The 12197-nt window shown below is 39.9% G+C and overlaps 1 protein-coding gene across 1 annotated transcript in view; it reads right to left on the minus strand.

The window, feature by feature from the left end:
* rimbp2 (RIMS binding protein 2) overlaps positions 1–12197 on the minus strand; it is a 102336-nt gene that overhangs the window by 25521 nt on the left and 64618 nt on the right. The window contains exons 5-8 of the mRNA XM_034212509.1: positions 9329–9484; positions 7864–7968; positions 807–857; positions 294–314 (exon numbers count right to left, since the gene is read on the minus strand). Coding sequence (XP_034068400.1) covers positions 294–314; positions 807–857; positions 7864–7968; positions 9329–9484 — 333 coding nt within the window. The remainder of the gene's footprint in view (positions 1–293; positions 315–806; positions 858–7863; positions 7969–9328; positions 9485–12197) is intronic.

Genomic DNA, 12197 nt, shown 5'->3' on the forward strand with positions numbered 1-12197 from the left:
AAGCAGCCCTGAATATTTCTGAAAACCAAAAAGCAAAGAGCACACATCAGATTATTTCTGAACTGATGTATGCTTTAAGTTACCTCTTCTCTTTTAAGTACCACTTGCATATTTATCGTGTTTATCATCAATACAAAACTTAAATAGATGGATAATTTTGTTTGTAATGTGGTGTTACATCACCATAGCTCCAGGGCTAAAGTAAACATGGGGGTACAGTAGACCCTTATTGATTACACTGGGAAAGGTGTAAGAAAAGATCAAGTAAATAAATAAAAACAATTCTGAAATACCTGCATGCTGTCCAAGTGGTTCTGTATAAGCATAAACACACACCCATTCAGTAAAAAGAGATGTTGGAAGGAAATAAAGCACAATTACACATTTGATCACTCATACATATCTTGAAATGACTGTCTGCAATGCACTCACACATACTGTACACATCACCTTATTACATTACTTTTAGATTGTAGGTGAATTAACAGATATATATTGGCAGACTGTGACCTTTATTCTTTACATTTCTGAAAAACAGACTATTTACACAACTCTGCTACCTGCCTTACAAGTCAGTTTAATAATGTTGTAAAAATAAATATATACACTCAGCCAAGGATTCATATCTTAAAATATGAGAAGTAAAAATAAGAGAATAAAAGGTTAAGGTAGAGAGGTGAATAAGAGCAGGAAATGGCTCTAGGTATACACAGGTCTGTCCCGGGGCTGACTAGTCCCTCACCCTCCAGCAGAAACCACATAAACACACACAGTCCCCCCCCCCCCCCGAGAGTCCAGACGCTCACCTCTAACAGATGGACAGCGCCTTGATGTTCCTTTTTTGCCTCAACCTGAGCCTGGGAAATACAGGGTGCACTGTTTCAGTTCACTTTGACTTATATTGCAGTTAAGTTTCAGTTTAAAACACCAATGAAAAGCCCTTTACATTCATTGGTGTTCAGAGTGAAAACGGTTTGAAAGAAAGCCACCATTTATGTCGACACTTTGCAAGGCCAAGATAAAACCTTTTCCAACAGTGCCTTATATCTGAGGGTGACTAACGTAGCCACGACCAACAGAAGAATTGGTGGATTTTTTTGCACCGTTTTCACCATTTTATATTTTATGTTTTTTTTTAAAGTTTACTTAATTGTCAAAACAGTGAGCTATTCAACATAAAACAGTTTTGTGCATGCAAATAAGTGCATATAATCAAGGAAGCATTTGAAAGTCAGTTTACTCAACACGTTCTCACTCCCATCCCGTCACATATTGACGGACGGCCAGGGCCCCTCCCCGTCACTATTACGTACAGGGTACCCCTTGGAAGTCAGGCTTCTACGGGCAGGGCGTCCCATAGACCTTCATTGCGGACAGCGGACCCCTTGACCGTCAGGCTTCTACGGGCAGGGCGTCCCATAGACCTTCATAGACCACGTGATCAACAACAATGGCCGACCTTCGTGTTATTCTCGGTGGAAAATGCCTATTTTAAGGTTCATTTGGCCATTAAAATGCGTTTTGATGTCATTTTATGCGATAAATATGAGTTGTTATTTCTGATTATTTGTGCAGTAGATGTACATGATGTTTAGTTTGCTAGTTATGACCAAGATTACTTCATGAATGTGTACACATTCATGGTTGCTAAGGTGGTTGCTATGGACGCTGCAACAGCTCCCAGACCAGGTGATCAACAACAATGGCCGACCTTCGTGTTATTCTCGGTGGAAAATGCCTATTTTAAGGTTCATTTGGCCATTAAAATGCGTTTTGATGTCATTTTATGCGAGTAATAGGAGTTTTTATTTCTGATTATTTGTGCAGTACATGTACATGATGTTTAGTTAGCTAGTTATGACGAAGATTACTTAATGAATGTGTACACATTCATGGTTGCTAACGTTTTTTTTGGTGGAAATGTGTTTTTTCACAGCAAAGTCACCCTCTGTACTTGGACTTATTGGGAGAATCTAAAGGCAAGAACATACCAAATATTCATTTAGGTCTTTATTTTAGACCTTTAGTGTTGCTGTCTGTGAGGAAAATAAATGGGGCTCAGAGCCTCAGGATACTGAAATCTGTATTTTTTAAATCTTTTTTTCCTTCTAATTTGTTATTCTTTTCAAAATAACACACTGTTATTTACTCACCAATAACACACAATTATCCTTGCTTTTATTTATTGGTTTAATTCCATAATCTCTGGCTTTTTTGGCGTCCGTCAGGAACTGAATTTCAAAATAAAAATAACCGGAAACAGACGTAGGCATTTCGAGCGATTACCCAAGATCCTCAGCTATGGTTTAAGCTCGCTGATTGGATGTTTTAGCCGCAATGCATGCTGGGATTTGGTGTTTATATTATATGAAATCCGGAAAACCTTTTAAAAGAATAAAATAATACTTAATTCCGAGTGCTCTTCCTTTTCTCTTTGAAAGTCATCACATAACGGCATTGTAATACACGGTTAGGCTGCATTACATATTACAGATCTGCCGTAGTTCTTTATTTATAGAGCCCTGATGAGAAGACCTTTGGAAAAACTGAAGAAATGCCGCCGAAACTGAATACTTGACGTGGATCATAAATATATCAACAATTAAACAACATCTTCAATTTCTCTTCACACAATACGTCTCCTTGCAGTATCAACACTAATTCGGCTGACTTTTACATTTGATCTAATTCATAGATGAGTTATATTTACACCATAACGGTGCACAGCTGATATAAAAGGACTTGTAGTTTTTAAAGATATTACTGATTTGAATTGAATTGAATTTTGAATGTAAGAATGTAAATACTGAGTCTGAAATAGTATAGCAATATGCTGTAAAATTATGTGAAAGCATGAATAAAACTACACATCTTCAGATGTTGTACATAAGTGTCCTACACTAATAATACAAAGTTATTATGGCTGTGTGTACCTTGTGTGCACCGCCTAGTGGTTAAAGCACGTTATTGAATTATTGTTTTTATGTGTTATATTTGATTAAAAGAATATTAAGAGTACATACTTTCATAGGGGGAAAGTAGAAGGTCTGTGATAGAAATATAGAATATAAAAAATCCAGAAGATACTATAAGTGATCTCTATACAGTTTAGTGCAGGATGTACAAAGATATTAATAAGAGGAGGTGCAAAACAGAAAAACGAATTAACCTTTATTTAAACATTAAATAACAGATTAAGGTCTTCTTTTAAATAAGAAAAAAACTTTGGGGGTATCTATCTACAGATAAATATTAAGCCTGACAAAGTACTTAACGTCTAATATATTGCTTTCCTGCAATGTTAACTATGTTGAAGCACTTATTTTAACTGATATTATACATATGGATTATACTCTTGTAATGCACTGTTGAGGAACCTGTGACCCAAGTTTTTCATTCATTGCATAACTACACCGTAGTTGTGTATGTGATATGTCAATAAACCTTTGAAAATCTTGAAAGGGATGTGCAAAATAGCCATAATATACAGTCTTTAATCAACTATTAGTAGAGAATAACGAGTAATGAATATACTTTATTACTCGTTTCCATTCATGTCAATTGCAGATACATGTTTAGTCTTCTCAAGCACCAACTATCAAATATCTCTCCTGATTGTTGGCACTTGACAATCACCTTACCTGAATTTTACTCAGGTGTAACTAAAGTCTGATTTAAGGGTTGTTTATATTTCACATCATTAATCAGAATCTGCAAAGTAACTCAAATAAGTGTAGTGGAGTAAAAATACCAGGTTAACCTCTGAATTGTAGTGGAGTAGAATTACAAAGTAACAATGAGCTGTCATGTGGGTATATATTAATGCTATATATTAATGCTGCGCATTATGTACAGCGATTTTCACCCATGTATTAATTATATGTTTTACATTTGATAACACCAATGTGTTTAATACTGGCAACTTCTAATTGTGGGAAAAACGAAAACGTTCAGTAGAGACGTCCCATAGAACATTTTGCGAAACACAATAGTGTAGTGTGAAGTAGTTATGGGGGGGCGTTCGATTCCAGTTTTGGATAGTCTGGCGTGGTTTCGTTCCATTTCAAACAGCTGTTTGACGCTTGGTGTAACCTTGGCCACTGCCACTCCAACATCCAATCCCAGACCTTGAAGATGAATCACGGGGACTGTAGTCCTAAACGATAGCTGGGGATTATGGGTAGTGTAGTGTCTTCGGCCATCCTAAACTCAAAAATGTTGACAATCGCAATGATGCTCGAAATGTCCCTTATAGGCAGCGACGTGCAGTCAGGGGAGGCAGAGCCTCACCTGTCATACTCATAGACTGGCCATACTACAATGTAACGGAAAAACAACTAAAGAAAAACTAAATAGTAATAATAATAAAATGTCTCCACTGATCTGTGTTGTAAATGTGATTTCTGTATGATTCCAATCGCTTTTTATAGTCAAAATCAGCAAATTTGCCAAGCTCCGCTACAACTACATGGGAGCGATGAGGAGTGAGGCAGGGACGAGCTCTGCCTCACGTAAGCCCACAGTAACTTGCTGGAGCGCGGGCACTAATTTAGCGCGGGCACTTATTTTGTGAGCACGCTCAAGCCAGTTACTGTGTGGTAAGGTGAGGCACAGATGAGCTCTGCCTCACCTCAAAATGCGTCACCTCACAGAAACTGGATGGAAAGCGGGCCCTAAGCGCATGCCTGTTACCATCTCACTGTAGGTCACCAATGTAATGTTTGTAGATCCCTTTATTACATTTATCCTCGCCATCCATAGTCTCTAAATAACTTATTTCACGTATATATGATATTTAGGCTCGCCGTACAACGGCAATGAAAAAAGCACCAGGGGAGGCAGCCATAACCTCTGCCGCACTGAAGGGGGCGCACGTGAGCCCACAGGTCCTTGTTGCTACTGTTATTCTACGCAGAGACGGTATAGACGCGAACAACAAACTAGACTTTTGAAACTAGAGGAAGATAAGGAGGACTTTTACAAAAAAGTAATAGAGATTGTTGTCCAGAAGGATAGCATGGACTTCATCTTCAAGTCAAGGTAAGACCACATTGGTTATTTTTATTTTGAAATTCAGTTCCTGACGGACGCCAAAAAAGCCCGAGATTATGGAATTAAACCAATAAATAAAAGCAAGGATAATTGTGTGTTATTGGTGAGTAAATAACAGTGTGTTATTTTGAAAAGAATAACAAATTAGAAGGAAAAAAAGATTTGAAAAATACAGATTTCAGTATCCTGACAGACGGCAACACTAAAGGTCTAAAATAAAGACCTAAATGAATATTTGGTATGTTCTTGCCTTTAGATTCTCCCAATAAGTCCAAGTACAGAGGGTGACTTTGCAGTGAAAAAACACATTAAACGTTAGCAACCATGAATGTGTACACATTCATGAAGTAATCTTCGTCATAACTAGCAAACTAAACATCATGTACATGTACTGCACAAATAATCAGAAATAAAAACTCATATTACTCGCATAAAATGACATCAAAACGCATTTTAATGGCCAAATGAACCTTAAAATAGGCATTTTCCACCGAGAATAACACGAAGGTCGGCCATTGTTGTTGATCACCTGGTCTGGGAGCTGTTGCAGCGTCCATAGCAACCACCTTAGTAATCTTCGTCATAACTAGCAAACTAAACATCATGTACATCTGTACTGCACAAATAATCAGAAATAACAACTCATATTAATCGCATAAAATGACATCAAAACGCATTTTAATGGCCAAATGAAACTTAAAATAGGCATTTCCCACCGAGAATAACACGAAGGTCGGCCATTGTTGTTGATCACGTGGTCTATGAAGGTCTATGGGACGCCCTGCCCCTAGAAGCCTGACGGTCAAAGGGTCCGCTGTCCGCAATGAAGGCCTATGGGACGCCCTGCCCGTAGAAGTCTGACTTCCAAGGGGTACCCTGTACGTAATAGAGTGACGGGGAGGGGCCCTGACCGGCCGTCAATATGTGACGGGATGGGAGTGAGAACGTGTTGGTTTACTACACTTACCTGTGAGCACCACTTGCCTGAGAGCATCACAACCAAAGATCTCAAACTAGAAGTATTTACATCCAACGTCCAACGTCAACAAATAAATATCTTATTTGGGTTTTAACAAACCTAGAAATTATTTCCTTTTCTATAAAGGGTCCTTCTCCGGCTATAACCACGGTTATAACCCTAGCTATAAAGCTGAAACTGGCTTTTTTCTTTTCTTTGACCTTTACATTTAGAGAAGTATGCTTATTTGCTCGAGATTGACACCACTGTCATGTCTTTAAAACATAAATCTACAATAAGCAACTGTTGAGTCCAGCCCTACACAAAGACTGCTATCGGGGAAAAGAGTATCTGTCCAAAGTGACCAAATATCCACTTAACAGCACCATTTAACCTCACTTACATTGTATATATTATTTGTTTATTAGTACTAACAACAACAACAAAAGTTTAAAAGCAACAACTCATCCTTTTTTTGGACAGGTTATTTGCCAGGGTTTGCTTTGATTAGTTAAGAGGCAAGTAGCAGAGACTTCTGGAAGTTGCTGGTGCCAGCCAAGAAAAAGCCTGACTCATATCACGGCCAACTGTCAACATGTCAGTAAAGGTCCAGCAGCACTGCTTCCATAATCTACACGGGGAAAGCTGTCATTCTCCAGGAATACAGAGTGTTCAGGACCCCCACTAAGAAGAACCAAGGTCATATGAGCTTCAGACCCTTCATCCAATGCGAACTATCATAACATTGTAAATGTATTTGTGGCTTTATTAAATATTCTGCTTCAATTGAATGTGTCATCCTGGCTATTAATTCTCTTTATAAGATGATTAACTACGGCACATGGTTATTTAAACAATGCCAGGGTGTGTGTTTGAATGGTTGTTTAAGTTGTATCACAGAAAAATGACCTAGACGGAGTCTCCGTCGAAACAAACATAATTTCCAACAATTGTTAAATTATGTTCCATAAATAATAAATGAAGGAGGCTTGTGCATTCAAGAGGAATGAGGTTTGGGTATTATAGAACCATTGAACTGCATAGAAACACAACATAATACATGCCATTTTTCTTATGGGAACTAGAAACATCTGTTGAGAAAAACAAGTGTTCCACATGAATATGAGAGCATCTGTGTACTTTACCATTTCATAAATCTACTTTGCAGGCAATTAATTTAGGAGAATACAGAGAGCAGCCAGTGTCTGAAGGAAGATAAGGCAGTAATGAGCTTCTGTTAATGAGAGAAAAAAAGCTGAGAACTCTGCCTGTGAAAGGCTGACTGTGAAGTTAGAGCAACACTGCAGCAACAGCAACACTGGGGCACACAAACTGTTTCTAGAAAAAGCTATGGTGACAATTCCTATCATGTTCACACTATCAGCCATCTCAGCCATTGCTGGGCTTGCTTTGACATTAGAGTCAGCTTCAGTGCACAGAGGAGGAAGCCCGACCATCAAATGGCCTGGGCCAGCATTTTTCCTTTAAGCAAGCCTCTAAAAAGTGTCATATCTACTTTGGGTTTTGAATGTCTGATTTGCTTGCTCGTAACAAACAAGAGGAGTGCTTCTCAAATGTTGAGCACTCAGGGTTTGGAGAGTGATAGACAGCTGAAGGGTGGGGATAAGAGGATGCACTGGGAGAGCTCTCGTGGTGAAAATGTTGAGAGGTGAGTGCTACAGCCTATAGGGAGTTTCTCTCTTTGCTCTGCTCTTCATAATACAGCCTTTGAGTTGACTTTCACCTTTGTTGGACTGTACCGCAGCTCAACAAAAAGCTCTTTGACTTGTGACCCAAACAAGAAAGCCCAAACCTCTGGTGCTGTGAGTGATTAGTAACCTGAGCTCCCTTACCTTCTGAAGAACTTCAATCTCCTGCTGCTTTGCATTGAGTACAGCCAAGGCCTGCTCATGCTCCAACTCTAGCTGCTGCCTCCGCTCTGCAGCCTCGCGCATATGCTGTCCGCAGGGGGTGCAGGGGTGGAGAGCCAGGAGGGGGGGGGGTTAGAGGAGGGGGGTAGAGAGGGCTGGTGTTAGTGGAGCTAAAAATCCAACAACACTGACCCAACACAAAATGCATCTCAAGTCTTCAACTCCACAATAAGAGACAACACAGGTGTTACACACACATCACACATACAGAGGCTGTTAACAGTGTAGTGACCTTTAAACCCTCAAAACAAGGAAAGACATAAACTATGCCACAGCAAGTGTCATGTGAGGACAGTTTATGTTCCATGATCTGCGAGAGAGATCTTTTTTTGCACAAAAGGTGCCTATGGACAAGGACTAGAAATGCTTTGCTGTGTGAACAAAAAAAACATACATCAATCCACAGTCAGGTTTGCTGCCCCCTTTAGGTAACACGATACCTGTGACAAGTCAGGTTACTGTTTTAAAAGCTGTCCTCAGCGATGTGGTCTTCACATGATCAATACAGGGTTTCACGTTACATGAAAAGGGTGAGCAAACTCCGTAGCGTGCTCGTACTCGTCTGTGGTCATCCAGGACAACAAAAGAAGCCATACAAGGACTGAATGCTCTTCATAACACAATGTGCCTGTGTCATCCAGTGTCATCACTGCTCCCACTACTATGTGAATACATTGTGACATTGTCAGGTGAGAAAAGCAAATGACATTTTCATGCCACTATAAATTAAGGTTTAAGATGGTAATTTCATCAAACTTGTGGGTGACATTATCATCATGAAGGGTGACCCAGTCTCCCTTTATCTCCTTTTACAACCCCTCCCGTCATCATACAGCCAAACTCCTTGTCCTGCCTTATGCAAAAAAATCACATTCAACGGTGCTGTGGTCATATAGCCAGGTGACCATTCGTATGTCTTGTATGCAGCACACGGATAAAGTGACAGATAAGCACAGCCACTGAGGTGGACAAAAGCATTCAGAATGGGATTGAATAGGACTACTTCCTAACAGATGGACGTAGCAATGATACCTTATAAATCTAGCAGGGGGAGAAGGGGAGGTGGGGAGGGAGAGTAGGATGACATGAAAGGGTGGAATAGGAAAGGAAAGACGGGGGGGGCGGACTGCTCCAAGCTTCTACTCTTTCAGAGCTCCTGGTTAGACATCCCAACACGACACTGGAAGGCAACAGAGATGTCAGGGACATTAGACAGTAAAGCGGAAGATAACCAGATGGAGGCAGAGTAGCACAGGTAGGAGAAGAGGTACGGGCAAAAGGGTTAGGCTCCATTAAAGAAAAACCTGAATAAGAATCCCGGGATGAACGGAGAACCAGAACTAAGAGATGGTGCGGTCAGGTCTACCCTTGGAGCTGGCTTTCTCACCTTGAGCACCTGCTCTAGGTTCTCCAGTTTGCCTTGGAGCTGGTTCCTCTCCCACAGGGCTAAATCTCTCTCCTGCGTCACAGAACCAAGGGTCTCTTTGAGCTGGGCATACTCAGACTTCACCTGTGCAGACAGAACAAGCAAGGAGCAGAGACACTGAGTTTGAGAGTGTAGCTGTACCGTTTACGCTGATTTTAGCCTTTTAAGGAATACTCGCAGGTTCATGCTTTTCTTTGTAGATATAGGAGAGGTCTTTCTCCTGTTCCATTCCTGGTTATCCCGTTTTCTTTTACAAAACTAACATTTAATAGAGTGGCGATGTCCCTCCCCTTCCGGTGGACCTCCATGAGACCTTATTTTGGAAAAATTATGTATTGAAGTCAATGGAGAGAGAAAGATTATCTTTCGATCCCGTTTGAATTGTGCCACGAATTACACATATGATGTTTGTCAATTTAAAAGATAATTTTGCAAGTCAAAACAATTTGTCGTAAAACTGTGAAGTAACACATTTGTTTGTGTGAAACGCTCAATTATCTACATCTCTGGTCTTGCAGAACAACACACGTCACCAAGATGGCCGTCACTACTGTCTTGTCAACAACACGATTGACTACCCTCACTATCACCACAATGAAACACGTCCAGAAGAATGTCATGCAAAGTTGCCTGGCTGCTTTCCTTTGATTCTCTCTGAACTGCCTGGTATTTTTAATGTCAACCATTTGTGCAGATAGCATGAAGTAGAAAAGATTGGCGATTGCCGATGCTAGCGTTAGCATTTCTCCCCCGGGCTTAAATTGTGTATTATAGAATGATCACAGCGGTGACAGTACTCTTCAAAGGGTTCACGAAATATGACTACTACTCTTACTGTTTAACATTTTGGGTTACTTAATGTTACTTCATATTAAGGCTAATAAAAATGACATGGCTGTAATGCTAACTAACGTGCTAGCTACTAGCTAGGTAGCTAACTTGATCCAGCCACTCCTGGTCCTTTCATCAGACGGGAAGCGAAAGAACGAGCAAGACCCATTGCTGGTATGATAACAACCTGGTACTAAGCACACAGGCATCTTGTTAAAGTTATCTTATCTTAGCCAGCGCCATATAGATAGATTATATCTATATGTCGCTGATTTTAGCTATCTCTTACTGGAGGAAAACAATTGTGACATCACTCTGGGATTTGTAGTCTTTCTAGTTACGTATATTTCAACAGTTTTACGATAAACTGTGACTTTTTTGACATGGAAATTATTTTTTAAGATTGATAAACATCATATGTGTAATTCATGGCACAATTCAAACGGGATCGGAAGATTCTTTCACACACAGTGACGTCACGAGCTACCCACAATGCAACGCGTGCCATATATAAATATTTTTCTGGAGGTGCAAAAATCCTGGAGGTGCCAATATAAACAGCTAGCTAACGTACCAGGCAGAGCGCACTAGGTTTTTTTTCTGAATTAACGACCGAAGAAATCGCTGCATGTCTTCAGATTACATCTCTGGACTTGAGGGGTGTGCTCTAGGTCGTTACCAGCGTAAACTAGAGCTGTGTGGGTTGTCGGATTGCCCTTACAATGTATGGAATTACGACCCTCGAAAGTGGCCTTCGGTTGATTTTGGCAGCATCTACGTCTATCTTCTGGAAACACCAGGTGAATACCCCACTTGTCACAATAATATTATCATGCCAATGCATATATGTGGGTATTTTAGAGTTGACTATATTGATTAAGGCAATAGACTATGATATTCTGCTTGCACCTCGTGTGAAATGGCGGATACCGGAAGTACGGTGTCGCCCTCGGCCCAAAACCCGTATGTGTGTGTGAAAGAATAAGTTTTCTCCCTTGACTTCAATACATTATTTTTCCGAAATAAGGTCCCATGGACCGGAAGTAGATGGGGGTGACTTCGCCACTCTATAGATTCGAATCTGGAAATGGTCAGATATTGGATTCGCATTTCAACAGTGAATAGAATGCATCAATGGACAATGTTTGCATTTACTCCTCTCCATTCTTGGAAACACCAACGTTTATAAATCCTGAACAGGCTTTTACTGCATGGACTATTTAAAAAGGTACCCTGTGGAGTTTTCTTCTAAATAATTTTTGTTTAAAGTCTGAATGTAAACACTGTGTACATCCTTTAGGATAACACCTTTTTGCATGACTCTCTTTCCACATAAAATCTTTTCACCTGAACCCGCCATGTTTACATCCATTCATTAAATCAGCATAGGAGTGTGAAACCATGAGCAGGAATCTACTTCTTCTCCCATGTACTCAAAAAACAAACAAAATAGGGGCCTGATTGTCAAACATTGTAACTAGTGGTGATAAATAGCACAGGGTACCTTTAAAGGTGTCTCAAAAAGTTTACCATTACCTAAACATACCATGTTGGCAATGATAAACCCATATCAACAGCTTGACATCACACGTCATTGCAGACTATAATAAGTGTATTCACAACAGGGTGGTGGTAGGCAAAAGCCAATGTAGCAAGTGCTGATTAACACTAAGGAACTAAAGATAGAGGGGTGTTACAGAGTCATCCTTTCAAATAATTAAATACTAATTATATTGTGGTTTATATAACACCATAAGTCAACAACCAGGTGTTTTGTATTATTAAATAGCTGTAAAAAATATAGGTAGATTGAGACTCAACAACAGTATCCAAGCACTAGCGCAGTGGCTCATTAACAGTTTGCCAATTGTTTCCTTTTTTCTTACACCCTTCAGGATAATCCAATTCAAAAACACAACTGCTCCGAACTGAATAGAAAATCAGAACCAGGGCTGTTTCATCAAATATGAACAAAAACTGAATACAATACGCTGCCTAG

The sequence above is a fragment of the Gymnodraco acuticeps genome, unplaced genomic scaffold, assembly GCF_902827175.1.
Source record: "Gymnodraco acuticeps unplaced genomic scaffold, fGymAcu1.1, whole genome shotgun sequence".
Classification (NCBI taxonomy): domain Eukaryota; kingdom Metazoa; phylum Chordata; class Actinopteri; order Perciformes; family Bathydraconidae; genus Gymnodraco; species Gymnodraco acuticeps.